Source organism: Microcaecilia unicolor, chromosome 1 (assembly GCF_901765095.1).
Source record: "Microcaecilia unicolor chromosome 1, aMicUni1.1, whole genome shotgun sequence".
Lineage (NCBI taxonomy): Eukaryota > Metazoa > Chordata > Amphibia > Gymnophiona > Siphonopidae > Microcaecilia > Microcaecilia unicolor.
In genome coordinates this window covers 706886496-706914217 of record NC_044031.1, presented here as the reverse complement: position 1 = coordinate 706914217, position 27722 = coordinate 706886496, and the positions used below count along the sequence as shown (strand labels likewise).

Below are 27722 nucleotides of genomic sequence, written 5' to 3'. Positions count from 1 at the left end.
TGCCAGACTCATCTTCAGAAAAACACGCTTCGAAAGCGCAAAACCCTTCCTAAGTAGCTTACACTGGCTTCCTATTAACGCTCGCATAACATTCAAAATATGCACAATAGTCCACAGAAACATCTACGGACTTGCACCAGAGTACATGACGGAACTTATCGATCAACCATTAAGAAACGTGACGAGAACAGCAAGAACCTACCTAACCCTTCACTACCCCAATTGCAAAGGTATAAAATACAAATCTTCACATGCCACCAGCCTCTCCTTTATAGGCACATAACTTTGAAACTCACTACCCAAAGACCTGAAACTCACAGAAAACTACCTACAATTCAGAAAAAACCCAAACACACATCTTTTCAAGAAGTCTTTCCCCGCTGGATCTGCCTAATCCCACACCAACATACAGAAATGTTCAGAAATGGAAAACAATAATATTAAACTCTCTCACATTATGTTAATATATCAACCTAAGCGTTTATTGTACTTCTGTATTATGTACTAGACTTCTAATAATCTAAATTTTGTAACCGCCTTTTTAGCAATATGTAAGCCACATTGAACCTGCCATACGGTGGGAAAATGTGGGATACAAATGCAATAAACACCACAAGAATATCAACCAGTTTCAAGGCCTCCATCTGCACACCACCACCTACTTGCAGTATAATGACGATGCTCATGTGAATTCCTCCTCTCCCCTCCACAAAAAATAATTTCATTTTTGAATACATGGTCCCCATATTATGTCTTGAAAATCTGTGTTGACATTTAATGCAAAGGTTCTTGGGAGACTGAGGAGACATATGGATATACATACACTGCCCTATCAGTTCTGTTTAATGTCTATCTTCAGCTGCTGTGTGAGATGCTCCACTGTTTGCAAAATAAGACAATGGAAGGATCCAATTGAAAATAATAAGAAACAGTATAAGGAATGGCAAATCAAATGCAAAGCGTTGATAGGGAAGGCAAAGAGAAGAAGATTGCATTGAAGGGTTGTTGTAAAGTTATTCCAATAAAGACTTTTTTGTCATCCTCCTTGGATTCACCTCACTGGTTTTCTTTTGTCTCTTGAAGGCAAAAAACACATAGTAAAAACTTTTTTAGGTATATTAGAAGCAAGAAACTGGCAAAAGAATCGGTTGGACCGCTAAATAACAGAGGAGTAAGAGGGGCACCGAGGCCATAGCGGAGAGATTAAATGAATTCTTTGCTTCGGTCCTCACCAAGGAAGATGTGGGAGAGATACCAATGCCAGAAATGATATTCAATGCTGAGTCAGAGAAACTGAATCAAATCTCTGTAAACCTGGAAGATGTTAATAGGGCAATTTGACAAACTGAAAAGTAGCAAATCACCTGGACCAGATGGCATACATGCCAGAGTACAGATAGGATTGAAAAATGAATTTGCAGAACTATTGTTAGCAATATGTAATTTATCTTTAAAATCAAGCATGGTACCAGAAGATTGGAGGGTGGCTAATGTAACACCAATTTTTTAAAAGGGTTCCAGTAGAGATCCAGGAAATTATAGACCGGTGAACCTGATGTAAGTGCCGGACAAAATGGTAGAGACTATTATAAAGGACAAAAATTACAGAGCATATACATAAGCATGGATTAATTAGACAACGCCAACATGGATTTAGTGAAGGAAAATCCTGCCTCACCAATCTACTACATTTCTTTGAAGGCGTGAACAAATGTGGATAAAGGTGAGCCAGTTCATATTGTGTATCTAGATTTTCAAAAGGCATTTGACAAAGTGCCTCATGAAAAAATCCTGAAGAAATTAGAGAGTCATGGGATAGGAGGTAATGTCCTATTGTGGAATAAACACTGGTTTAAAAGATAGAAAACAGAATAGGGTTAAACGGTCAGTATTCTAAATGGAGAAGGGTAGATAGTGAGGTTCTGTAGGGGTCTGTGCTGGGACCGCTGCTTTTTAGAAAAATATTTTATTGAGTATAATAGTAAATACAAAAATATAGAGTGAATTCAGGTATAAACAATACTAACAAGAACAGTACAACAAAGTACTACAGGGAAAGTATGAGTTCAGTGAATGTATATCTAGGATAAAAGTGTAAATAATTTTGGTTATCATAGTGCTGACCTCTGCAGTTATTTGTTATTTGACCGCTGCTTTTTAACATATTTATAAATGATCTAGAGATGGGAATAACTAGTGAGGTAATTACATTTGCTGATGACACAAAGTTATTCAAAGTTGTTAAATTGCAAGAGGATTGTGAAGAGGACCTTACAAGACTGGGCATCCAAATGGAAGACTTATGGCATAGTGGCCATGTAGAAGCCAGTTTTGACTGAACTGCAAGTCCAAAGGACAAGGGTAAAAAAAAAGCTGACTAATTTAAGCTGATAATTTCCCTAAAAATAAAAGCATATAATTGGGTTCTAATGTCTCTGGATTTGGCTTCCACAGTGAAACTACCTTATTTACTACTACTATTACTTATTCCTACAGTGCTACTAGACATACACAGCATTGTACACGTCAACATAAAGAGACAGTCCCTGCTAGAGACAGCTGACAATCTACTCAGGACAAACAGAACAAATAAGGGATAAGGGAATTACTAAGGTGGGAATGATAAAACCTAACTTGAGTAAACACTGGGGGCCTAAGGCCTGTGCTCTTATGGCCTCAAATCCTAAACACAGATGTACCCCCTCCTCCTCACTCATCAGCAAACCCACATCCCCCCCCCATAGATGCAAACCATACAAGCCTCCCAAGTCATTAAAGCATATAATTTACTACGCCAGGTCCAAAACAGGGAAGGTGTGTCTTGCAACCAATGGTTTAGGATGCATTTCTTCCCCAGTATATAGGCCTTCCCCAAGAAGAGACTCTCCCCCTTCCCTCTAGATCCAAACAGTGAGACTCTATGAAACAAGACTCCTTCCAAAGACAGCACCAATGCATGACCCAAAATTTGCTGGAGGTAGGTTAGAATAGCCCTCCAGAAAGCTATTATCTTTCTGCATGACCAGAGGCCATAAAGAAACCGATTTTCCTGTTTCCCACATTTCAGGCAAATGGGCGATGTCATACAATCGGTCCTAAAGGCTCTCCATTACAAAAAGTAAGCTTGATAAATCATGCAATACTGACACTCTTGCAACTCTGATGGATCAAGTTCAGTATGGAGGCAAACAGAGATGTCTTAAGCTCAATCCTTAGAGGTCTGCCCAACTTGCTAGTCCGTGCTTCTTGAAGTGAGATGTAGCTTGTATTGGGCAGTTGCTTCCACAAAAGGTTTGAGAACCAAGAAACTGATACTTGACCTATTGCATCCCCATCCAAAAATTCTCTTAAATGAGAGCAAAAACAAAATTGCAAACTAGTGGTCGGTAAACTACAAGTATAACTGACCAACTGCAAATAAGCAAAATGCCCCTCAAGATGAATGAAAAATGCTGCTGCAACTCCTCAAAAACAAAGAGTTCCATCCTCCCTGAAAAAATGTTCCAACTGCTGCAGACCCATCAATTGCCACCGCCGAAACACCGTATTATCAAGACCAAATTGAAACGCCACGCTTCCCACCAGCAACAAAAACAAATTACTATTTGGATTCTGTCCCTATGGCACAAGCAGCTCACACCACAAGGGATGTAATAACAAACTATGTTTGACCTGAGGAGGAAGCTTTGAGCTCTTTGCATGAGCAATGCAATAGGGCACCAATGCTTAAAATATTCACATTCCAAAGTATTATCTGTGTACCTAGTAGATCGAAGCAACCAATCCCGCAAATGATGCAATAGACACACCTGGTTGTAGTTTTATATCCAGCATACCCAAGCCTCCCCCCCACACACAGCAGATATCTCCACATTAACTTAGGTCTTTTACACAACCAACAAAATGTGCTGACCAGCTTCTGTAATGCTTTAACATCTTTACATAGCAAACGCAAAGACAGGGTCTGTAAAACGTAAAGCCAGGAAGGTAAAATGATCATTCGATACAACTGGATTCTACCCATCAAAGTTAGAGGCAGATGTATCCATAAAGTTAATTGATTTTAAGTGTCCTGCAATAACTTATCCACATTCAAGCAATAAATTTGAGGAGGCTCCATGGACAGGGGCACTACCAGGTATCTAAAGGAGCCCGACACCCAGCAAAGCAGAAAAGATGCTCCAATGACCTCTTCAATTCCTCGGAGCTTGCTAAGGCCTCAGACTTCTTCAAATTTAAGTGAAAACCAGTGAACACGCCACATTCTCAAAAATTTTCCAATAAAGCTGACAAAGACTGTTGGGGTTCCTGAAGACAAACCAACAAGTCATCTGCAAAGGCTGCTATTTTAAACTGGTGGTCCCCCTCAGGTCTGAAATTATATGGAGTACTGAAGGAAGCAGAGTAAAACTACAAATATATAGTAGGAATGATCAGGCTCACAATGTATTTGAAATTGTATCAGAGTTCTATGAACAGCTTATTGTGACACTTCATAAACAAGTACCTTTTTTCTGCACTGCTGGGACCAGAAGGCAGCTGAAGGTAGAGGTAGAGCTTCTCTATGTCTGTAAACTTCTCAACTTCTTGCTAAACAGGGAAGAAACACAGACAAGATAAGTAACCAAACTACAATGATTTTTTACACAAACAGTACTAAATACTGGCAGGACAGATGACAACCTGAAATAGCCGCCTGCCTGGTCTTCTCTGCTAGGCTGGCAGGCCAGCTACTATGCTTAACTGTTTTGTCTTTGTATGCTTGTTTGCAATCTAGGCTCCAGGCTGTCTTCCTAGTGTCTTCTATCCCAGGATCAAGGTTGGCGTGAGCTTTGACAACAACTCCAGTATTTCAGAAGTAGGACCACTGCCGGGCAGACGTCTACTGTCTATGCCTCAAACTTGGCAGGGAGAGACAGAGATTAATGAAGAAATGGAACCTGTGCAGAATGCCAGATTCAAGTTTGCCCACCTTGTTGGGCTGACTGGATGAATGGTGCATATCTTTATCTGCCAACATTTACTATGTTACTACGTAAATAAAGCACACATCTACTGTTAGCTAATGGAATTAAAACTTTCTTACTACGTTTCTCTTTTCCTGCCTTTTTGGCTCTTGTACACCACCTTGCTGTCTAGATCAAAAAGTGTTTAATCAAATTAAACAAAATATAAATATGCCTTCCTATTAGTCTGCATATGTCTGGAGAGAGGCTGTACTATCACCAGTGGCCACAATGTTGTCAGTGTGACAGATTAAATCAGAAACTAAGCTGCTACTACTACTTATCATTTCTAAAGCGCTACTAGACGAACGCAGCACTGTACATTTGAACATAAACAGACAGTCCCTGCTCGACAGAGCTTACAATCTAATTAGGACAGAAACAGAACAAACAAGAGATAAGGGAATATTAAAGTGAGGATTATAAAATAAGGGTTCTGAACAAGTGAACAAGAGTTAGGAGTTAAAAGCAGCATCAAAAAGGTGGGCTTTTAGCTCAGATGTGAAGACGGCCAGAGATGGAGCATGACGTACCGGCTCAGGAAGTCTATTCCAGGCATATGGTGCAGCAAGATAAAAGAAACGGAGTCTGGAGTTAGCCGTGGAGGAGAAGGATGCAGATAAGAGAGATTTACCCAGTGAACGGAGTTCCCAGGGTGGAATGTAGGGACAGATGAGAGTGGAGAGGTACTGAGGAGCTGCAGAGTGAATGCACTTATAGGTCAATAACAGGAGTTTGAACTGTATACGGAAACAGATAGGAAGCCAGTGAAGTGACATGAGGAGAGGGCTAATATGAGCATAACGACACTGGCGGAATATTAATCGTGCAGCAGAATTTTGAACAGATTGAAGAGGAGAGAAATGGCTAAGTGGGAGACCTGTGAGAAGCAAGTTGCAATAGTCTAAGCGAGAGGTGATAAGAGTGTGGATGAGGGTTCTGGTAGTGTGCTCAGAAAGGAAAGGGCAAATTTTGGTGATATTATAGTGAAAGAAACGACAGGTTTTAACAGTCTGCTGAACATGTGCAGAGAAGGCGGAGTCGAAAATGACTCCAAGGTTACGAGCTGATGAGACAGGAAGGATGAGAGTGTTATCCACAGAAATAGAGAATGGGGGAGAAGGAGAGGTTGGTTTAGGGGGAAGATAAGAAGCTCAGTCTTGGTCATGTTTAGTTTCAGATGGCGCTGAGACATCCAGGCAGCAATGTCAGACAGGCAGGCTGATACTTTGGCCTGGATTTCGGCTGAGATTTCTGGTGTGGAGAGGTAGATCTGGGATTCATCCGCGTAAAGATGATACTGAAAACCATGGGATGAGATCAGAGTACCAAGGGAAGAATATAGATGGAGAAAAGAAGAGGTCCTAGGACAGATCCCTGAGGTACACCAACTGACAGTGGGATAGAAGTAGAGGAGGATCCACTAGAGTATACACTAAAGGTACGCTGGGAACGATAAGAAGAAAACTAGGAAAGAACAGAGCCCTGAAATCAGTGAGGACAGCGTATCAACGAGTAGGCTGTGATCAACAGTGTCAAAAGCAGCAGACAGATCGAGAAGGATGAGGATAGAATAGAGACCTTTGGATCTGGACAGGAATAGATCATTGGAGACTTTAGCAAGCACTGTCTCAGTTGAATGAAGGGCGCGAAAGCCAGATTGAAGTGGATCAAGAATAGCTTGAGATGAAAGAAGTCAAGGCAATGATGGTGAACAGCACGTTCAAGTATCTTGGATAGGAAAGGGAGGAGGGAGAAGGGGCGATAGTTGGAAGGACAGGTAGGGTCCAATGAAGGTTTTTTTAAAGGAGTGGTGTGACTACGGCATGTTTGAAGGCATCAGGAACAGTCGCAGTGGACAGTGAAAGATTGAGGATATGACAGATAAAAGGGATGACAGTAGGAGAGAGAGTGTTCAGTAGATGGGTGGGAATAGGTCAGAGGAACAGGTAGTTAGTTTCGAGGAGGAAATAAGATGTGTAGTTTCCTCTTCAGTGATTTCAGAAAAGGAAGAAAGGAGGCAAGGGTTGAGAGAATGGACTAAGGGAAGGAGACGTGGCGGTGACCTGGTTGAGAATTCAAATTTAATCTTGTGAACCTTATCATGAAAGAACTCAGCCAGAGTCTGGGGGGAAAGTGAAGCGGGGGTTGGAGGTGAAGGCACTTTGAGGACAGAGTTCAGTGTGGCAAAGAGACGTCAAGGGTTTGAGCCAAGAGAATTTGTCAACTGGATGTAATAGTCCTGTTTGGCAAGTAAAACAGCAGACTGGAAGGAGGTCTGCAAGAATTTGAAATGTATGAAGTCAGCATGGGCACGGGATTTCAGTCAAAGGCGTTCGGCAGAGCGGGCACAGGAACGTAGGTAGCGGATTCTAGAGGTCTGCAAAGGCTGGGGTTTGGTACGTTTTACAGAATGGGGAATGGGAGGAGCGAGAGTATCCAGAGCAGAGGAGAGAATAGTATTATAGGAAGAGACAGCCTCATTGACAGACTTGGATAACATAGTGGTAGAGAAGAGATTTGAAACACTGGAGGACAGAGTAGAAGGGTCAATAGCCTGAAGATTCCTAAATATATTGATTAAGATTGGACAGGACTGGGGAGGAGGGTGTTTAAGTGTGAAAGTTATCAGATGATGATCAGAGAGGGAAAGAGTTGAGGCACAGAAACTGGAAAGTGAGCAGTTTGAGTAGAGAATAAGATCAAGACAGTGGCCATTCTGGTGAGTGGGGGCAGTGGAGCACAGTTGAAGATTGAAAGAGGATGTTAAAGCAAGAAACTGAGAAGCATAAGAGTCAGAGGGATCATTAGCATGAATGTTAAAATCCCCAAGAATGAGGGAAGGAGATGAAGGTTCAAGAAAGAAGGAAAGCCAGGCATCAAAGTCAGTGAGAAAGGAAGAATGGGACTTATCAGGGGGTCGGATAAATGACTGCTACTCGGAGAGGCAGAGGAGCAAATAGACGGATGGAGTGGACTAAGCTACCATTAATGTCCATATAGGGTGGCAGTATAATGGCTGGAACCCAGTGGACTGAAGAGCGAGCAAGTGACTAGATGGGAATGAAGCCACTAACATTATGAAATGTTTTCAGTGTGCAAGAGAAAAAAGTAAAAAAGAAATATATATTCAATGCCACAATTAACATTAGAAGTACAAATTTAAAAATGTATCATACTGGTTCCCTGATCTAACCACATCCTATTTCAGATAGCCTGAAAATTCTTGGAGTTACAATTGATCGAAATCTCACACTAGAAAGCCATGTGAAAAATACAACAAAGAAAATGTTCCATTCAATGTGGAAACTTAAGAGTAAAACCTTTCTTCCCAAGGGAAGTATTCCGCAGCCTGGTACAATCAATGGTGCTAAGCCACCTAGATTACTGCAATGCAATCTATGCCGGATGTAAAGAAAAAATCATTAAGAAACTCCAAACTGTCCAAAACACAGTAGCCAGACTCATATTTGGAAAAACGAAATACGAAAGCGCCAAACTCCTAAGAGAAAAACTACACTGGCTCCCACTCAAAGAACGTATTGCGTTCAAAATTTGTACCCTGGTTCATAAAATCATTCACGGCAAGGCCCCAGTCTACATGTCAGACCTCATAGACCTACCAACCAGGAACACAAAAAGGTCAGCACGCACATTCCTGAATCTCCACTACCCCAGCTGCAAAGGACTAAAATACAAATAAACATATGCATCCAGCTTCTCCTACATAAGCACACAACTATGGAATGCACTACCAAACGTCATAAAAACAATGCACAACCTAACAAACTTCTGAAACTCACTAAAAACCAACCTGTTCAAAAAGGCATAGCACAATGATCCATCCTAAATACCAGACAACAAAACTTATGCCAGAACTGGACAAAAGCAAACTCTTTATACTTGACTGCTTCATTTACTCTGTCACTAACGAACTGTAACGCAATACCACTTTATTTCTCATGCCGGAATGAACTCTCTATACATGACTGCTTAATTTACTCTGTCACTTATGAACTTTAAAGCAATACCACTTTGTATTTCTCATTCTGGAAATGGCGATCACCAATACGGCGTAATGTAAGCCACATTGAGTCTGCAAATAAGTGGGAAAATGAGGGATACAAATGCAACAAATATATATATACATACCTATATACAGTGCAATCCGCTTAAGTGCAAGGGTCTGGGACCAAAGAAATGCATGCAGTTAACCGGAGCGTGCACTTAACCGTTGTGACCCAAAGAAGCTTGACATTAGATAGATAGATAGATAGATAGATAGATAGATAGATAGATAGATAGATAGATAGATAGATAGATAGATAGATAGATAGATAGATAGATAGATAGATAGATAGATATTTTGCTGGGTCCCCAGTACAAAGACTAACTTTATCCAGAGCTGAATTAAGGCCCATTATGAGAGCAAACTGCAACATGTTGATTCTGGATATTTAAGAAAATACAAGAGATTCTCAGTAATGTCACTTAATTGCAGACTTTTACTTCAGGCACTGGCAGGGACTTTGGAGAGACCCGATACATAGAAATCTAACATTAAGATGGGAAATAAGTAGCACACTAATCTGAAACACAGCAAAAAGAACAAAATAAAAAGGGAGAAACAGCAGAAATTTCCACATGCTGGGCAGCTGTCTCTTCTGACTCAGATTCTGATGAAGAAAACCAAACAGGAAAAATCCCCTGCAATTAAATTAGACCCTTGCTCTTGAGGTCAGAACTAAAACCAGACTGGCATTCGCTATGGGAAAACATGCTGTCTTGTCAATGAGCTGCAGATATGAAATTTAGGTCAGAGAGATGCAGAGTTAGAGCTTTTTGCTTTACACCGTGTTGCTGTACACCGATTCGGGCAGATTAGCTCCTGCATTTTAATTCTGAAGGTTCAATTTAACAGTGTTACTATTTGAGATCACATACTCCAGCTAAGACTCTTGAGCTAGGCGCCAAAACATGGTGCCATGTTGAGTCTATTTGTTGGAATAAACACTGTGTGTGAAGACCCATTTGACTCCCTCATGTTTTTGGAAAGGACATTCCTTTACCCTACTTTTCCTGCCTGCTCCTACTTTTGTAGGGTCCTGTGTTCCTCCACCTCTGGTAGTAGAGTCTTTCTCACACAACCAAAAGCAGCTTATTGGAAATTCATGTAGAGAATCTGCAATCACATTTAAAAAACATTCAAGAAAAGGTGTAAAGATAGACAAGGCACAGTAGGAAGGTCAGCACTGCGACTGCATTGGTTAAAACTGCACTACGTTGATACTTATTTTGCTGAAAAAGAAAAAAATAAAATTTGCAGCCAGAGAGCGGGTGGACCTGAATGCCAAATCTAGGAAGCCTTCTAGCCTCTGAAGAATTCATTTTCAGTCTGGCTGATGTGTATACTTCTTCCTGGAGTTAAGACAGTACATTCTATGAAATGAAACCAGTTTTCCTCCAACTTAACCCTCTCCTGCTCTGCCCTGTTTTGTTTTTTTTTTAATTTGTGAAGATAAATTCATCATAATGAATTTTCAAGAGGACATCTCAAAAGTCAACCTTGCAGTCTCAAAAATTCATGTAATAGGTGGCTCAAAACCTGGTGGAAAACAAAAAGCTATAATGTAATAATAGGCTACATCTTTCTGTGACAGAAGATCCCTAGACAGACAACAATCAGTTCTGTTCGACAGCAGCACATCATTACTTTGGGCACTAAACTGTGGAGTGCCACAGGGATCCATACTGTCTCCCATTTTATTTAATATCTACCTCAAGCATCTGGCTGAGCTGCTTTGGTCAATGGGCACAAAATTCTACATCTACTCATACCCACTGAACCAGATCTACCCACAGCTCTGAGTAAACTGACTGCCTGCTAACTGCAACTCAGGAATGGGCAAAACAACAACAAGCTCTGCCTGATCCCAAGTAAAACAGAGATTCTTTGGGTACCTAACACAACTGGACAAATACCTGACTTCAAAATACCTTTTGGGAATTATGAACTCCCCATAACATCACAAGTCAGGAATCTTGGGATACTGCTAGACTCACTCTAAGCCTGCAAATTCAAACAACCTTTAAAAATTGTCTTCATCACATATGGCAGCTATGAAATCTCTCCCCATATACTGGAAAGACGAGTCTGACCACAGTGGTCCATGCCATGATAACATCACGACTAGACTGCTGGAAAGCGATTGATACATACCTGTAGCAGGTGTTCTCAGAGGACAGCAGGCTGATTGTTCTCACGACTGGGTTGGCGTCCACGGCAGCCCCCACCAACCGGAACAAAACTTTGCGGGCGGTCCCGCACGCAGGGCACGCCCACCGCGCATGCGCGGCCGTCTTCCCACCCGTGCGCGACCGTTCCCGCTCAGTTGAATGACAAGCAAAGGAATGAGGAAAAAACGCAACTCCAAAGGGGAGGAGGGAGGGTAGGTGAGAACAATCAGCCTGCTGTCCTTGGAGAACACCTGGTACAGGTATGTATCATTCGCTTTCTCCGAGGACAAGCAGGCTGCTTGTTCTCACGACTGGGGTATCCCTAGCTCTCAGGCTCACTCAAAACAAGAACCCAGGTCAATTGAACCTCGCAACGGCGAGGGCATAACAAAAATTGACCTACGAAGAACAACTAACTGAGAGTGCAGCCTGAACAGAATAAAATCGGGTCCTGGAGGGTGGAGTTGGATTCAAACCCCAAACAGATTCTGCAGCACCGACTGCCCGAACCGACTGTCGCGTCGGGTATCCTGCTGGAGGCAGTAATGTGACCTGAATGTGTGGACAGATGACCAAGTCGCAGCCTTGCAAATCTCTTCAATAGTGGCTGACTTCAAGTGGGCCACTGACGCTGCCATGGCTCTAACACTATGAGCCGTGACATGACCCTCAAGAGCCAGCCCAGCCTGGGCATAAGTGAAGGAAATGCAATCTGCTAGCCAATTGGAGATGGTGCGTTTCCCAATAGCGACCCCTTTCATATTGGGGTCGAAAGAAACAAACAATTGGGCGGACTGTCTGTGGGGCTGTGTCCGCTCCAGATAGAAGGCCAACGCTCGCTTGCACTCCAATGTGTGCAACTGACGTTCAGCAGGGCGGGTATATGGTCTGGGAAAGAATGTTGGCAAGACAATTGACTGGTTAAGATGGAACTCCGACACCACCTTTGGCAGAAACTTAGGGTGAGTGCGGAGGACTACTCTGTTATGATGAAATTTGGTATACGGAGCATGAGCTACCAGGGCCTGCAGCTCACTGACTCTACGAGCTGAAGTAACTGCCACCAAGAAAATGACCTTCCAGGTCAAGTACTTCAGATGGCATGAAATCAGTGGCTCAAAAGGAGGTTTCATCAGCTGGGTGAGGAAGACGTTGAGATCCCATGACACTGCTGGAGGCTTGACAGGGGGCCTTGACAAAAGCAAGCCTCTCATGAATCGAACTACTAAAGGCTCTCCACAGATGGCTTTACCCTCTACACGATGATGGTAAGCACTAATCGCACTAAGGTGGTTCCTTACTGAGTTGGTCTTGAGACCAGACTCTGATAAGTGCAGAAGGTATTCAAGCAGGTTCTGTGCAGGGCAAGAACGAGGTTCTAGGGCCTTGCTCTCACACCAGAGGACAAACCTCCTCCACTTGAAAAAGTAACTCTTTTTAGTGGAATCCTTTCTAGAAACATCAAGACGCGGGAGACACCCTCAGACAAGCCCAACGAAGCAAAATCTACGCCCTCAACATCCAGGCCGTGAGAGCCAGAGACTGAAGGGTTGGGGTGCAGAAGTGCTCCGTCGTTCTGCGAAATGAGAGTCGGAAAATACTCCAATCTCCATGGTTCTTCGGAGGACAATTCCAGAAGGAGAGGGAACCAGATCTGACGGGGCCAAAAAGGCGCTATCAGAATCATGGTGCCGTGGTCTTGCTTGAGCTTCAGTAAGGTCTTCCCCACCAAAGGTATGGGAGGATAAGCATACAGGAGGCCGGTCCCCCAATGGAGGAGAAAGGCATCCGACGCCAGTCTGCCGTGTGCCTTTGGCCTGGAACAGAACAGAGGCAGCTTGTGGTTGGTCTGAGAGGCGAAAAGGTCCACCGAGGGAGTGCCCCACTCTCGGAAGATCTTGCGTACCACTCTGGAATGGAGCGACCACTCGTGCGGTTGCATGACTCTGCTCAGTCTGTCGGCCAGACTGTTGTTTACGCCTGCCAGGTATGTGGCTTGGAGAAGCATGCCGAACTGGCAGGCCCAACATCACATCCCGATGGCTTCCTGACACAGGGGGGCGAGATCCGGTGCCCCCCTGCTTGTTGATGTAATACATTGCAACCTGATTGACTGTCCGAATTTGGATAATTTGGTAGGACAGCCAATCTCTGAAGGCCTTCAGTGCGTTCCAGATCGCTCGGAGCTCCAGGAGGTTGATCTGAAGATCCTATTCCTGGAGGAACCACAGTCCCTGGGTGTGAAGCCCATCGACATGAGCTCCCCACCCCAGGCGAGATGCATCCGTTGTCAGCACCTTCGTGGGCTGCAGAATTTGGAATGGACGTCCCAGGGTCAAATTGGTCCGAAGTGTCCACCAGTGCAGCGAATTGCGGCAACTGAGGGACAGGCGGATGACATCTTCTAGATTCCTGGTGGCTTGGCACCACTGGGAAGCTAGGGTCCATTGAGCAGATCTCATGTGAAGACGAGCCATGGGAGTCACATGAACTGTAGAGGCCATATGACCCAGGAGTCTCAACATCTGCCGAGCTGTGACCTGCTGAGACGCTCTGGTCTGGGAAGCGAGGGACAGGAGGTTGTGGGCCCTCGCTTCGGGAAGAAAGGCCTGTGCCGTCTGTGAATTCAGCAGAGCTCCTATGAATTCCAGAGATGGGACTGACTGGAGATGGGACTTTGGGTAATTTATCACAAACCCCAGCAGCTCCAGGAGGTGAATAGTGCACTGCATGGACCGGAAAGCCCCTGCCTCTGAGGTGTTCTTGACCAGCCAATCGTCGAGATACGGGAGCACGTGCACTCCCAGCTTGCGTACATACGCCGCGACCACCACGAGGCACTTCGTGAACACCCGTGGGGCAGAGGCGAGCCCAAAGGGCAGCACACAATACTGAATGTGCCGTGTCCCCAGGCGGAATCTGAGATACTGCCTGTGAGCTGGCAGTATCGGGATGTGAGTGTAAGCGTCCTTTAAATCCAGGGAACATAGCCAATCGTTTTTCTGAATCATTGGTAGAAGGGTGCCCAGGGAAAGCATTCTGAACTTTTCTTTGACCAAGTATTTGTTCAGGCCTCTCAGGTCTAGGATGGGACGCATCCCCCCTGTTTTCTTTTCCACAAGGAAGTACCTGGAATAGAATCCCTGCCCTTCCTGCCCAGGTGGTATGGGCTAGACTGCATTGGTGCTGAGAAGGGCGGAGAGTTCCTCTGCAAGTACCTGCTTGTGATGGGAGCTGAAGGATTGGGCTCCCGGCGAGCAATTTGGTGGAGTGGAGGCCAAATTCAGGGTGTATCCGCACCGCACTATTTGGAGAACCCACTGGTCGGAGGTTATCAGAGGCCACCTTTGGTGAAAAACTTTCAACCTCCCTCCGACCGGCAGGTCGTCCGGTACGGACACTTTGATGGCGGCTATGTTCCCATGAATCCAGTCAAAAGCCCGTACCCGGCTTTTGCTGTGGAGGCGCAGGGGGCTGCTTAGGCGCACGCTGTTGACGGGAATGAGCGCGCTGGGACTGTCCCTGTGCCTGAGGAGGCCTTCGGGCCGGCTGGGTGTACCTACGCTTGCTGTAGGCGTAGGGAGCAGCCTGCCGGGCCCAGGAAAAACGTCCACCTGCAGAGGTGGATGCTGAAGGCGCCCGGTGGGAGAGCTTGTCAAGAGCGGTTTCCCGCTGGTGTAGTTGGTCCACCAACTGCTCGACCTTCTCGCCGAAAATATTATCCCCCCGGCAAGGGGCATCCGCCAGTCGCTGCTGGGTGTGGTTGTCCAGGTCAGAGGCACGCAGCCAGGAGAGTCTGCGCATCACTATACCTTGGGCCGCAGCTCGAGATGCCACATCACAGGTGTCATAGATACCCCTGGACAGGAACTTTCTGCATGCCTTCAGCTGCCTGACCACCTCCTGAAAAGGCCTGGACTGCTCCGGAGGGAGCTTGTCGACCAGGTCTGCCAGTTGCCTCACATTGTTCCGCATGTGAATGCTCGTGTACGGTTGGTATGACTGGATGCGGGTCACGAGCATGGAAGATTGGTAGGCCTTCCTCCCAAACAAGTCCAGAGTGCGAGACTCCCGCCCCGGGGGCACCGAGGCGGTATCCCTCGAACTCCGTGCTCTCTAGAGAGCAGAGTCCACGACCGCCAAGTCATGAGGCAATTGAGGCCGCATCAACTCTGGGTCAGAGTGGATCCTGTATTGGGACTCCGCTTTCTTGGGGATGGTGGGGTTAGATAATGGCTTCAGCCAGTTCCGAAGCAGTGTCTCTTTGAGGACTCTCTAGGTGGTTATGGATAGTCGAGGACCTGGAGCATCTCAGCCCTCGGCTCATCCACGGTGACCACGGGAAAGGGAATGCAAATAGACATATCCCTGACGGAGGCAAATGAGAGGCTCTCAGGGGGCGAGAGCTTCCTCTCCGGTGAAGGAGTGGGGTCGGAGGGAAGGCCCACAGATTCCTCTGAGGAGAAATATCTGGGGTCCTCCTCCTCCCCCCACGAGGCCTCTTCCTCGGTGTCGGACATGAGCTCTTGCAGCTCAGACCTCAACCGGGCCCGTCTCGACTGCGAGGAACCACGTCCCCGGTGATGGCGTCGAGCGGTGGACTCCCGCGCCAGCGGGAATGAAGCTCCCTCCATCGACGTTGGCGGGGACTCCACCTGCGTGGCGGAAGCACCCCCGGTGCCAGCAGAGCCTGGCGCATCAGCCCTTCCAGAATCCCCAGAAGGATGGCTCGGAGGCACTCGTCCAGGCCCGCTGTCGGGAAAGGCAGGGGGGCCGGTGTGGGTGTGGGTGCCGGAAGCTGCTCGGGTCCAGGAGACGGTACCGAAGCACCCTCGGACTGACGCAGAGACACCTGTTCAACCGAGGGGGAACGCTCCTCTCGGCACTGCCGCTTCCTGGGCGTCCTCCCTCGAGGTGCCGGAGCTGGCAGTCCCGTGCGCTGTGGGCGACCGATGACGGTGCTTCTTGGCTTTCTTTAGATGCGCTCGGCGGCAGAGACGAAGAGGAGGTAGAACCCCCCGGCCTCGAGGAATCGGATCCGACAGGGTTCAGTCCCGATGGCCCTGGGTAGAGGGAGTGGCCCCCGCCGTCACCGGCAGGCCAACAGTACCTGTACTCCTGGGGTCGGTGCCAGAGTCAGCGCCGATTTCGTTGACATCAGTACCGGTACCGAAGATCCTGCCATCCACACCGATGAAGTCGACGTCGAAGGGCCGGCGCAAGTTCCGAAAAGACGGTCCCGAAGAACTTGCCTCGCCACCTGTGTCCGCTTCTTTAAGCCGAGACACAAGGTGCACGTCTTGGTATTATGCTCCGGCCCTAGGCACTGGAGGCACCAAGCGTGGGTATCGGTTTGCGAGATCTGCCAGCCGCACCGACCACACTTCTTGAATCCGCTCGGGACCTTCAAGGACATCAACAGAAAAATCGCGTCGGTGAAGTCAAAGTCGTCGATGGTGGCGGTGAAAAGGCACACCTGAAAAAGAAAACGACCGTGCGGCCACAAGGCCGCAACGAAGCACCCTCGCGGCTAAGAACGACGAGGACACTTTCCCTTTTTTTTTTTTAACAATTGAAAAAAGAAAATACGCGAATGCGTATGCAGAGAAAGAAAAACCTCGGCTAGGCCGCAATCCGGTTTCCGGGGCTGAGTGGGAACGGTTGCGCACGGGCGGGAAGAATGCTGCGCATGCGCGCTGGGCGTCCCCTGCGTGCGGGACCGCCCGCGAAGTGTTCTTCCGGTTGGTGGGGGCTGCCGTGGACGTCAACCCAGTCGTGAGAACAAGCAGCCTGCTTGTCCTCGGAGAAAAAGAATTACAAAGTTGTAAGAAGAATATACAGTTTGTAGTAAATGCGAAATTATTGGGGTTAACGGAAGTAATCCAGTGTCAAAATCAATTTATTTATAAAGGAACCTGATTTCTTTTTTTAAAGTAGTGATGAGTTAGCTTTTTAAACATTTGCTAAAGAGTAAATCTGGCTTCATTTATCACTGGCTATAGTCAGCACTATCACATAGTAACATGTCTGAGTTGCACAGTGCCTTATTTTATAAATTTACCCAGTGATAAATCCTTGCGACTGATGGAGTTCAAAAGAGGCAATATGCTAGAAAAAGCTGCACCAACATAAGCTACTCTAGATTCAGACAAGTCATTTTTGTTTCTACCAGTTGCAGTGCTCCTTGACAGAAGCAGCATAAACAAACAAATAAATAAAGCTAGCTCAATTCTTTTCTGCCAGGTTTTAAGTGCTCTTCATTGTCTTAGTTTTTGGATTTCTCAGACCTGCTTAACCCTTGAGCAGCTGTCATTATAATAGTAACAAAAAGACAGTGCTGGCATGGTAGACTGATTATGAGCCATATGAGGCTTCCTCTCCTTCAAATATATTTTGCCTCTTACTGGGGCATACTTGATTTATGTGGATTAGACACAGTGCATTTTTTCTAGCAAAAAAGGAGCCAATATTCAAAAGCCAGGCCAGCCTTCTGGGGTGTGGTGATCACTGATGGGACCCACCCCACAATAGCCAGGCCCCCTGAAACCAGTAACAGAATCTATGACAAGGCAGAATTGGTGTGTAGAGCCTGAGCTCTTTTATTAAAACTTGGGGACCCATGAGTCAATTTTAGCAGAAAATGGAAAAGGTGCCGGTACTCAGTACCCCCAAGTACCCCCTCAAAAAAAGCCCTGATTAGACGTGTCCCGTATATTCTATTTTTTGTCCTCCTATATCAGTGCACTACTGCTACTCCTCTGACTCTTCCTTCCCCACCTAATAGTAGAGCTGATGCTAATGCCAATGCCAAGCCCATATGCCCAATAGGAGGAAATGACAGTCCCAATGGTGCCATTGCTCTGAAAAAGGGAGAGATGGTTTGGTCTGGTGAGGCTGCTGTTCTAGGCAGGGAAGGGTCAAGCTAGACCTTGTCCGCAAACGAACCTTGTCCGTAGACGGGAAGGCGGTACAAAGAGAGGACATGAAATGAGATTGAAGGGGGGCAGACTCAAGAGAAATGTCAGGAAGCATTTTTTCATGGAGAGAGTGGTGGATACTTGGAATGCCCTCCCGAGGGAGGTGGTGGAGATGAAAACAGTAACGGAATTCAAAAATGTGTGGGATAAACATAAAGGAATCCTGTTCAGAAGGAATGGATCCTCAGAAGCTTAGCGGAGATTGGGTGGCAGAGCCGGTGGTGGGAGGCGGGGCTAGTGGTTGGGAGGCGAGGCTAGTGCTGGGCAGACTTCTACGGTCTGTGCCCTGAAAATGGCAGATACAAATCATTGCTCCACATGGACTATTGACATCAGAATTGTGTTCCTGTATAACAGAAGAAGATGTGAACAATATAGGATTAGGAGGATATAAGATTTATTATCAATCACTCTCCTAATAACAGTCGTCGTAGCATTGTGGAGAATGATGAATATGTTTGAATGTTAAAACACTAGCAAGATGAATGCACTATAGTAATAAATAGATCTTGGGATAATAATGGATGTATAATTCACTATTATTATTTAAGAGATACAAATCAAGGTCAGGTATACACATAAAGTAGCATATATAAGTTTATCTTGTTGGGCAGACTGGATGGATCGTACAGGTCTTTCTCTGCCGTCATCTACTATGTTAGTCATGCAGCTGCTCTACAAAGGCAGAGAAAACTAGTCCCCAGCCAATGACATTCAGAATAGAGGGGGGGTTGTCACAGATCCCTGTATAAACTGTGGTAGACCCCCAATGGTCTGTGGATCACAGTTTGGGAACTATATTCCTACTTTACATACATCTGTGTGGTGTCTGCCTGGCGTTCTGTAAGGTTCAGCATAGCAGCTCTTGATTTACTTAAAAGGGTAATGACAGAACATGACCAAGTAGGAGAAGTTTTCAAAAACCTTAAACACTAATATTTTCTCAGGAATTACTTTCAAGAACAAAAGAAAGGGGGGGGGGGTCTTACTGATCTTATGTAAAAGTATTTTTATTGATGAAAGCATAAATGATACAATATCATGCCAATCCTTAAAACTCCAGTGGCAAACATTTCAGACCTGTACTAATACATCTGAACTTCTATCATCAACATTTTATTCCCCCCCCCCTCCCAATCCCTCCCCCCTCCCCCTCCCTTTCCTTTTTTATAATATGTTTATTGACCATATCCATTATTGAAGAGAAAATCTGTACAGAATGACTATCAAGGAAGTTTTACAGGAACCTTTGGACTGTATCAAAACAGTGATCGAAGCATTGTTCAACCAGATTCATAATGAAAATAAATATGGAATGTTGTCAACCTTCTGTAGTCAGTACATGTAGTTCCTGTGTTTCACTACTTTCCATGTCTCCTCCATCATATGTCAAAGTTGTGATTCATCAACAAATTAACACCCACAGGGCCGGAGGAACATATCATAGTTGTAAATGTCATCCTCTTTTCCCTATCTCCCATACTCCCATCATTCTATATCATACTCTTCCCATCTACCCTCCCTTCCCCTCCTAACCCACCCTGAGATATCTTCCAGAAATGTATCACGCTGTAAAATCAAAGGGAATTCAGGACTAGACTTCTACCTCTGGTATGTAGTGTCTGAATATATGGGCCCCAAATGTCCAAAAAGGCCTTCCTCCTCCTCTTCGAACCTCCCACCCCTCGGCGCTCATACAACATTAGTTCATGGAATCTATTCCTCCAGTGCCAGAAATCCGGGAGAGCACTGCCCACCCATTGACAAAGTAATAACCTCTTGCCAACCAAACAGGCCCTACGGATCAGATGTCTTCCAGATATGCCCTGCAGTGCAAACACCTCATGTTTATCCAGCAACACACCCATCGGGGAGTCCACTACTCCAGAGCCCAACAGAGAGGACAGATATTGCAGAACCTCCCCCCAAAAATGGTGTACCCGAAAACATTCCCACAAACAGTGAAATAATGACCCAGGTAATCTTCCACATTTTTCACATAGTGGGTCTTCCACCCCCCCCCCCCCCCCCCCATCCTAAAAATTTGAGCTTTTGTAAGGTATGCTCTATGCAAAATTCGGTATTGGCATTCACGGAAACCTGCATTGCCAGTCATCTCCGGAATTCTAGAAACTAACATATCAAAATCCAAAGACAGCCCTGGTCTCGCTAAATCTCGGGCCCATCGCATTTGTATTAATTCCCGGTCCTTTAGAAGTGGCAATTTCCCCAAGATCTTATACAACTTAGAGACCGAGAGTCGTTCTGTGTCTCCTCCTGTTAAAAACTGTCTTATTCGGTGACAATGTCTATGTTTCAAAGCCTCTGAATCTACCGTCTTCACATAGTGTATAATTTGATTATAGGCAAAAATGTTATTCATGTCATAGCCAATACCCAAAGTGCCCAAACTTAATAGCGTCCCATGCTGGTTTAAAAGATGCTCCAGACGACTAATGCCCAAGCGTCCCCAAGCCTGAAATGTTTTATTGTCCATCCCCGGTTTAAACAATAAATTCCCACAAATGGGTAACATATCTGATGTGTGTTTCGATATACCCCAAATACCCATCAGGTCCTTCCAAAGAAACCGCAAAGATGTTAGCAACAGGCTATTTCTTAGGTGTTCAGGTATACGAGCCCCAGGTGCCTGTAACAAAAAATAAAAGTGGCAAGGAGCAAAAAATTGAGCCTCTATTCTACGGGGTGTATAATCTTCACGGTCAAAAAACCAGTCACCAAAGTAACGCAATAAGCATGCCCTATTGTATCTTCTCAAGTCTGGCAAACCCAGGCCCCCCTCTTTCCAGTTGCCCATTAACAGAGGTAGTGGTAGTTTAGCTTTTTCCCCCCCCCCCAGCAATATCGTCTGAGTAAACGATGTAAGACTTTGAGATCTTTATGTTTGATAAGGACTGGTAACATCCGTAGACAGTAAAGCCATCTAGGGAATTCCACCATCCGAAACAGCTGAATGCGCCCATAAAGTGTAAGGGGCAGTGTCACCCAACTTTTCAGTCTTGTCTCTGTACCACTTAGCAATCTATTCACATTCAATCGATAGAGATCCGCTGAGGTCATAGACAACCATATTCCCAGATAGCGAAATGACCCTCGTGCCCACCGAAGTGGGAAAGCCTGCCCCCATTCCTTCTTCTGGTCATCTGAGGACGCCAATGCCAGAGATTTCATATAATTAAGCTTGAATCCTGCATAATCTCCAAATTCTTGGAATAGCTCCAACAGAGCCGGGAGAGACTGGGATGGTTGTGTCAAATGCACCAGTAAGTCATCCGCAAAGGCTGACAGAAGAAACCTCGAGGCCCCTATCGGGATTCCCTTGATCTCTGGATGAGTTTGTATCGCCCTGACCAAGGGGTCCAAAGATAAAACGAACAGGAGAGGAGAGAGCGGACATCCTTGTCTAGTACCTCTAAAGATATGAAATGAGCGAGAACAGACCCCATTCACCCACACATAAGCCATTGGCTCCAGATATAACACTTGTATCGCATCTAAAAACGATCCTTGAATGCCATAGTGTTTCAAAGTCTCAAACAAGTAAGGCCAGCTCACTCTGTCAAAGGCTTTCTCTGCATCAAAACTAATCAACAGAGAAGCCAGACTCTTATATTGCACTGTCTCTAAAGAGGCCAAAATTGCACGAAGATTCCGAACCGCTGTCCTCCCCTTCACAAACCCCACTTGAGCCTCTTCTACCAAGTCCGGGAGTACCTGGGCCAACCTATTTGCCAGTATCTTAGCGTACAACTTGGCATCCACATTGAGAAGAGAGATTGGTCTATACGATCCAGGGTCTGCCATGTCCTTACCATCTTTCGGGATAACTACAATCTGAGCTGTCTTCATGGTTTCAGGCACAGTCCTCCCCTCTATCATGGAATTAAACAAAGCTAAGAGCGGTCTCTTGATATGTTCATAGAACTGTTTGTAAAACTCCACTCGGTAGCCATCTGGACCCGGCGTTTTGTGAGAAGCACTTTGTTGTAACGCCAACATAAGGTCTCCTTCCTCAAGTGGGCTATTTAATCGTTGTATTTGGCGAGGGGACAACTTGGGCAACTGTACCGACTCTAAAAACATATCAGCACTCAGTCCTTCATCTACCGGCCTTGCGTATAAGGCCTCGTAATATTGGCCAAATCGATCTGCTATACCCTGATCCGTTCTCAATAACTTTCCATTTAAATCCTTCAGTTGTAAAATTCTAGAGGCTCCCCTTCTACTCCGCACCATATTCGCCAGCAACCTCCCTGCCTTATTGCTGTATTGGAATAGCTTATATTTATAATAAAATTGGGACTTAACCGCCCTCCGATGCAGCAATTCGTTGAGCTCTTGCTGCGTAATCAAAAGCAGTGACTTATTCTCCGCAGTAGCATTCCTACCATACAGTTTCCTATATTTGCGGACCTGCAATTCTAACCTCAAGATCTCCCTGTCTCGAATCCGTCGAGTTCTAGCACAGTAAGAGATTATGTCTCTGCGCAAGACAGCCTTTTCCGCTTCCCAAAAAAGTGTCGGCTGCTGGCTATGAACCCCATTATGGAATTCATAATCTGTTATCCTCTCTGCTAAAAATGTCTGAAATTTTTGATCATTTACTAGGTCTAGGGGATATCTCCAAAGGCGCAGTCCACCCCCCTTCACAGGCCTCCCCCATCTTAGCCAGATCATAGCATGGTCTGAGACCTCATAGGGACCAATCTCAGCCTGAACCATCTGTGAAAACAGGGGAGTTGAAACAAATAGATAATCTATGCGAGATTGGGATGCATGGGCTCTGGAAAGATGGGTGTAATCTCGGTCCGATGGGTGTAAAACACGCCACACATCCACAAGGTCTAATGCATCACAGAGCAAAGTCAAGGCTCGAGCACCCCCTCCCGAACCCCTGGCACCAGCACCGGATCTATCCAGCTGGGGGTCAACCACTAAGTTAAAATCACCTCCCAGGATAATATTCCCCCCTTTAAATTTTGACAAGTTGGAGATCAGTCCCTGAAAAAACTTCTTATCATATACATTTGGGGCATATACATTACAGAGCACTAGAGTATGACCCTCAATCTCTATCTCCGCCAGAATATAGCGGCCCTCCGAACTTCTCAAGGTGGAGGTGATCTTTATCTGCAGTCCTTTTCGAAAAAGAATCAGGACTCCTGCTTTCCTCCCCACCGCTGGGGCTTCCAAGAGAGATCCCACCCACCCTGTCTTAAATTTTAAGTGTTCCCCTGAGGACAGATGTGTTTCCTGCAGTAGGGCTATATCCACTTGTTGTCTTTTCAGCGCCTGAAGCACCTTTGTCCGCTTTATCGGGGACGACACTCCCCCAATATTCCAAGAAACTATCTTAAGTGACCCCAGTACACCAGAAATCCAACAACAGCGTGAAAAAAGTTATACATTTAAACAAAAGAAGGGAAACCCTCCCAGCCCCTAGGGCCTCCCTTTTCAATCCCTTTGAATTTTTCCTCTGAAACTCAAGTTCTGTCAGATACCTCCCTCCCTCTTTAACCTTCCCACCCCCCATCCCTACCCCTCCCCCCCCAGAATCACTCAACCATTCCCTCATGGTTAAAATCACGTGAGCTCCCCCCTCCCCACGCCTTCCTTTAATTTAATATCTAGTATAATACCTCCTACAATCTTACCCCCCCCCCTCCTTATGTAATCCCTAGATCCATCACTATTGGGACTATCCCCTTATTGGTATCCACAATTACCCTGTGAAAACCTCTATCCCAAAAGAAACCCATCCAACCTTTGTAATCCCTACTAGGGAATTTATAATATCAGATGTTAGGGCCCAATTGTAAAACCATGTCTCTCTTCCGCAAAGTATGATTCTGCGGGGCCCCTCAACAAAGAACCTTTGAAACAGCAACAGTAAACATAACATGCCCCATATATCCTCTTTATAATCAGTAACAGAGAGGTACATTCTGGGTTATAAAATTACCAACTGTGTCCCGTCAGTTCGGCGTGAGCTCGCCACCCCAGCTTTTCAAGATCATCATCTTAATCAAATCAACCAGGTTTTCTTGGTTGTTCTTTCAGGCCGGATCCTTAGGGGTCAGGTCTCGCTGCACAAACTGCAACGCTTCTACCGCTGATGAAAACAGGGAATGTTTCCCATTATGCCAGATCTTTAGACGGGCCGGATAAAGTAAAGCAAATTGAATTTTCTTTTCAAATAATTGTTGGCACACTCCACGAAATGCTCTTCGCTATAAAGAAACTCCAGTCGAGAAGTCCTGGAAGCAGCGTACCGTATGGTTCTCATATTGTATAGTTCCAGCCTTTCTGAACGCCCGAAAAATTTCCTGTTTGTGGGCAAAATTCAAGACTTTGAAAATGACGACTCTTGGGCGGGGGTCCTTCGAATTTCCAGGCCCCAGCCGGTGAGCACGTTCTATTCTTAAAGGCCCAGCAGACAGTTGTAAAGATAGAATTTTTGGTAGCCAGTTTTCTAGAAAGTCTCTTAATTCTGAGTCTTTGATCTTCTCAGGCAACCCAATCATTCTTATATTACTCCTGCGAGCCCTATTTTCCAGGTCCTCCAGCTTACTCTCCAGCCGTTCTACCTTGCTCTCCAGGTCTTTTTGTGTTGTCTCATGCTGCTGCACTCGATCTTCCACATCAGATAAGCGCTGCTTATATTGAGAAAAGTCTGACTGGATGTTTTCCAACTTCGCGTCGATGCCTCCTAATTGTTCTTTGATCGCTTGTAATTTGTGATCCACTGACGCCCCCAACATAGCAGAGACTTCCGCTGCCACCTCCGCGGCCCACGCCGAGCTCACCGACCTCGGGCCGTCTCCGTCCGCCATCTTGGAATCTGTTGTACGGGTCCGCATGTTTTCCTTTTTGGGGGGTTTAGCCGCCATCGCACCTCTGCCAAGCTCCGTTTTAGTATTCCGCGATACCCCGATGTTTCGGATCGCCGTTGTTGTTATCCTCGCTTTTTAATGCTGCGAAATAAGATATTTATGTGCGAAAAACGGCACGGGGAGGGCGGGAGCTCAGCATGACGACACCTTCTCTCTAGCCGTGCATCACGTGATCCTTACTGATCTTATTTAACATCCAGATGCATTTGCTGGATGATTTTAGTTAACACAGCTGGCCTTACAAAAGTAAAAAAAAAATTCTCCTCAGAAAGGCAAGCTACTGCATAATTTGGCAATATATACAGTAAAATAACACAGTAACAGACAACAGAAAGGCTAGCATGGCCCATCTAGTCTGCCCAGCAAGATGGCTAGAGTCGTACCTGCCACTCTGTGTTAAACATGCAGGCTACTTCTTCCATATCTTGTTTAGAAATGTACCTGCTGCTCCATGCAGGTTACCTTCAATTAGTTTTCCTTTGATCCCATCCTCTTGTTAGAAAGGGATCCTCTGTATTTATTCCTTTTTTAATTTTGTCACTGTTTCTGTCCCACACCAAAAGAATGCTCCTGGCATCCATCACCCTTTCGGTGAAAAACTATTTCCTGATGTTGCTTTTGTTTATCTCCTTGCGGTTTCATTACTTATTTCTTTCCAGTATTAGATATACCACAGGCTACTGTACGGTTTACAGTATTAGGGGAGAGGACACCAGGGATGGAGAGGGAGGGAAGACAACTAGGAGCAGGTTAATCCATAAGCTTCAGAGAACATGTCCTCTAGTTCTATAGCTTCCTCATCTTTGAAAAAAAATGTTTGCACATTAATACCTTTCAAGTATTTAAATATCTGTATTATATCACCCATGTCTTTTCTCCTCCGGGATATACATATTCAGGTCTCTTCAAGTCTCTTCTTATACATCTTCTGGAACAGACGCTGTAACATTTTGGTTGCCTTCCTCTGAACCACTTCGAGACTTTTTGTTTCCTTAGCAAAATATGGCCTTCAAAACTGAACACAGTTCTCCAAAAGTGGGGCTTCACCAATGGCTTGTACAAGGGCATTAGCCTCCTTTCTCTCTGCTAGTTATGCTTCTGTCTATACAGCCTAGTACACCCTCCTACCTTTGGCCACTGCCTCCCTGTTACCTTGAGATCCTCAGATACCATCATCCCGAGGTCCCTCTCCTGTTCCGTGCACATCAGCCTCTCTCCCCCTACTGTATAAAGTTCCTTTGGATTTCTGCACCCAATATGCACCACTCTGCATTAAAAGCTTAACTGCCAAGTTTAGCCCACAATTCTAATGTCTGTATATCATTTCTCATATCGTCTACTCCCTCCTAGGTGTCCACACTATTGCAGATCTGCGTCATCCGCAAAAGGCAAACTTTTACTCCAACCCTTCAGCCATATCATTCACAGAAACCTTAAACAGAAACAGTCTCAGGACCAACCCCTAAGGCACACCACCACTCACCTTTCTTTTGAGGGAATTTACAACCTGCTGGCCACAAATACTGAAAAGTTCCAGGCTGCACCTGTCCCCACACCAACATCATCAATGGAAGACCCCAGTGCTCCCGACCCCCACAAATGAAAAGGATTATAGGAATGACTTCTGTTCCATTGTAAGTCTGTTTTAAAATCTGAGTTTTTAAAAACAGCAGTAACAGATTCAGCACATCAAAACCATACACTTCCAGGGACTCGTACATCTTACTACAAGAAAAAGCACAAAATAATCCTTGGAAATGCACAGCTGTTATTGCTAATTCAGAAACAGATAACAGCAATAATACCGATTACAAATGTGTGGTAAAAAGTGTAAAATTATATACCATTGACTCGAAGTTCTATTAGAATGCAATCACAAAAATTTAGATTAAAAGTTTATAGATAAGTTAAGGCTGTTGGCACTGCAATCTGAATTACAAGCAAGTTCAAGCAGGATGCAAAATTCCCAGTTATCCGACTGCAAGGGACATGTCAAGGAACAGCTGGCCATACATATGGTTCCAAAATCTACTCAATGTGGCATTTTGATTCTCCTAATCTTTTGCTCTCGCTCCTAAACATGTGATGTTTAATTAACCTCACAAGGTTCATATCTAGGACCGGGTTCTTACTGTGCAGTCTGTAGCAGAGCAATACCAGTCTAATAAACTTGGAGATTAGCATGTCTAATACTGTAATGTCCATCTCTTCATTAAGATTTATTTATTGGGATTTTTTAAACAACATGTCCATCCAAGTCATAATTAGAGAATGGGACGGGGACCAGCGATAACCACATGGATGAGGACAGATTCCACGAGGATGGGGTAGGGACAGAGCCTGAGAGGGCAGGGATAGGAACAGAGCCCATGGGTCTCATTTTCTACTTTGAAGCCTGTTAATGAACTGGACCATTATTTATGTTTGAGTGACGCAGATGACAATATTTAGATTTTTTGGAAAAACAAGCAAACATGCTAGCCACAACTGGCAAAATTTGCATGGGGGATCCTGTACATTCTATTGCAAGAAGGACTGTGGAAGACAGGAGAGCTAGACTGAATGAACAGTGCTTCATAGGGCGTATT

The 27722-nt window shown here is 45.3% G+C and overlaps 1 protein-coding gene across 1 annotated transcript in view; it reads right to left on the bottom strand.

Annotated features, from left to right (window-relative positions):
- The window catches only part of RFX7 (regulatory factor X7), a 133170-nt gene extending 110693 nt beyond the window's left edge, over positions 1–22477 (bottom strand). The window contains exons 1-2 of the mRNA XM_030191678.1: positions 21797–22477; positions 4508–4590 (exon numbers count right to left, since the gene is read on the bottom strand). Of these exons, the coding sequence (XP_030047538.1) occupies positions 4508–4590; positions 21797–22477 (764 nt within the window). The remainder of the gene's footprint in view (positions 1–4507; positions 4591–21796) is intronic.
- Positions 22478–27722: the final 5245 nt, after the last annotated feature.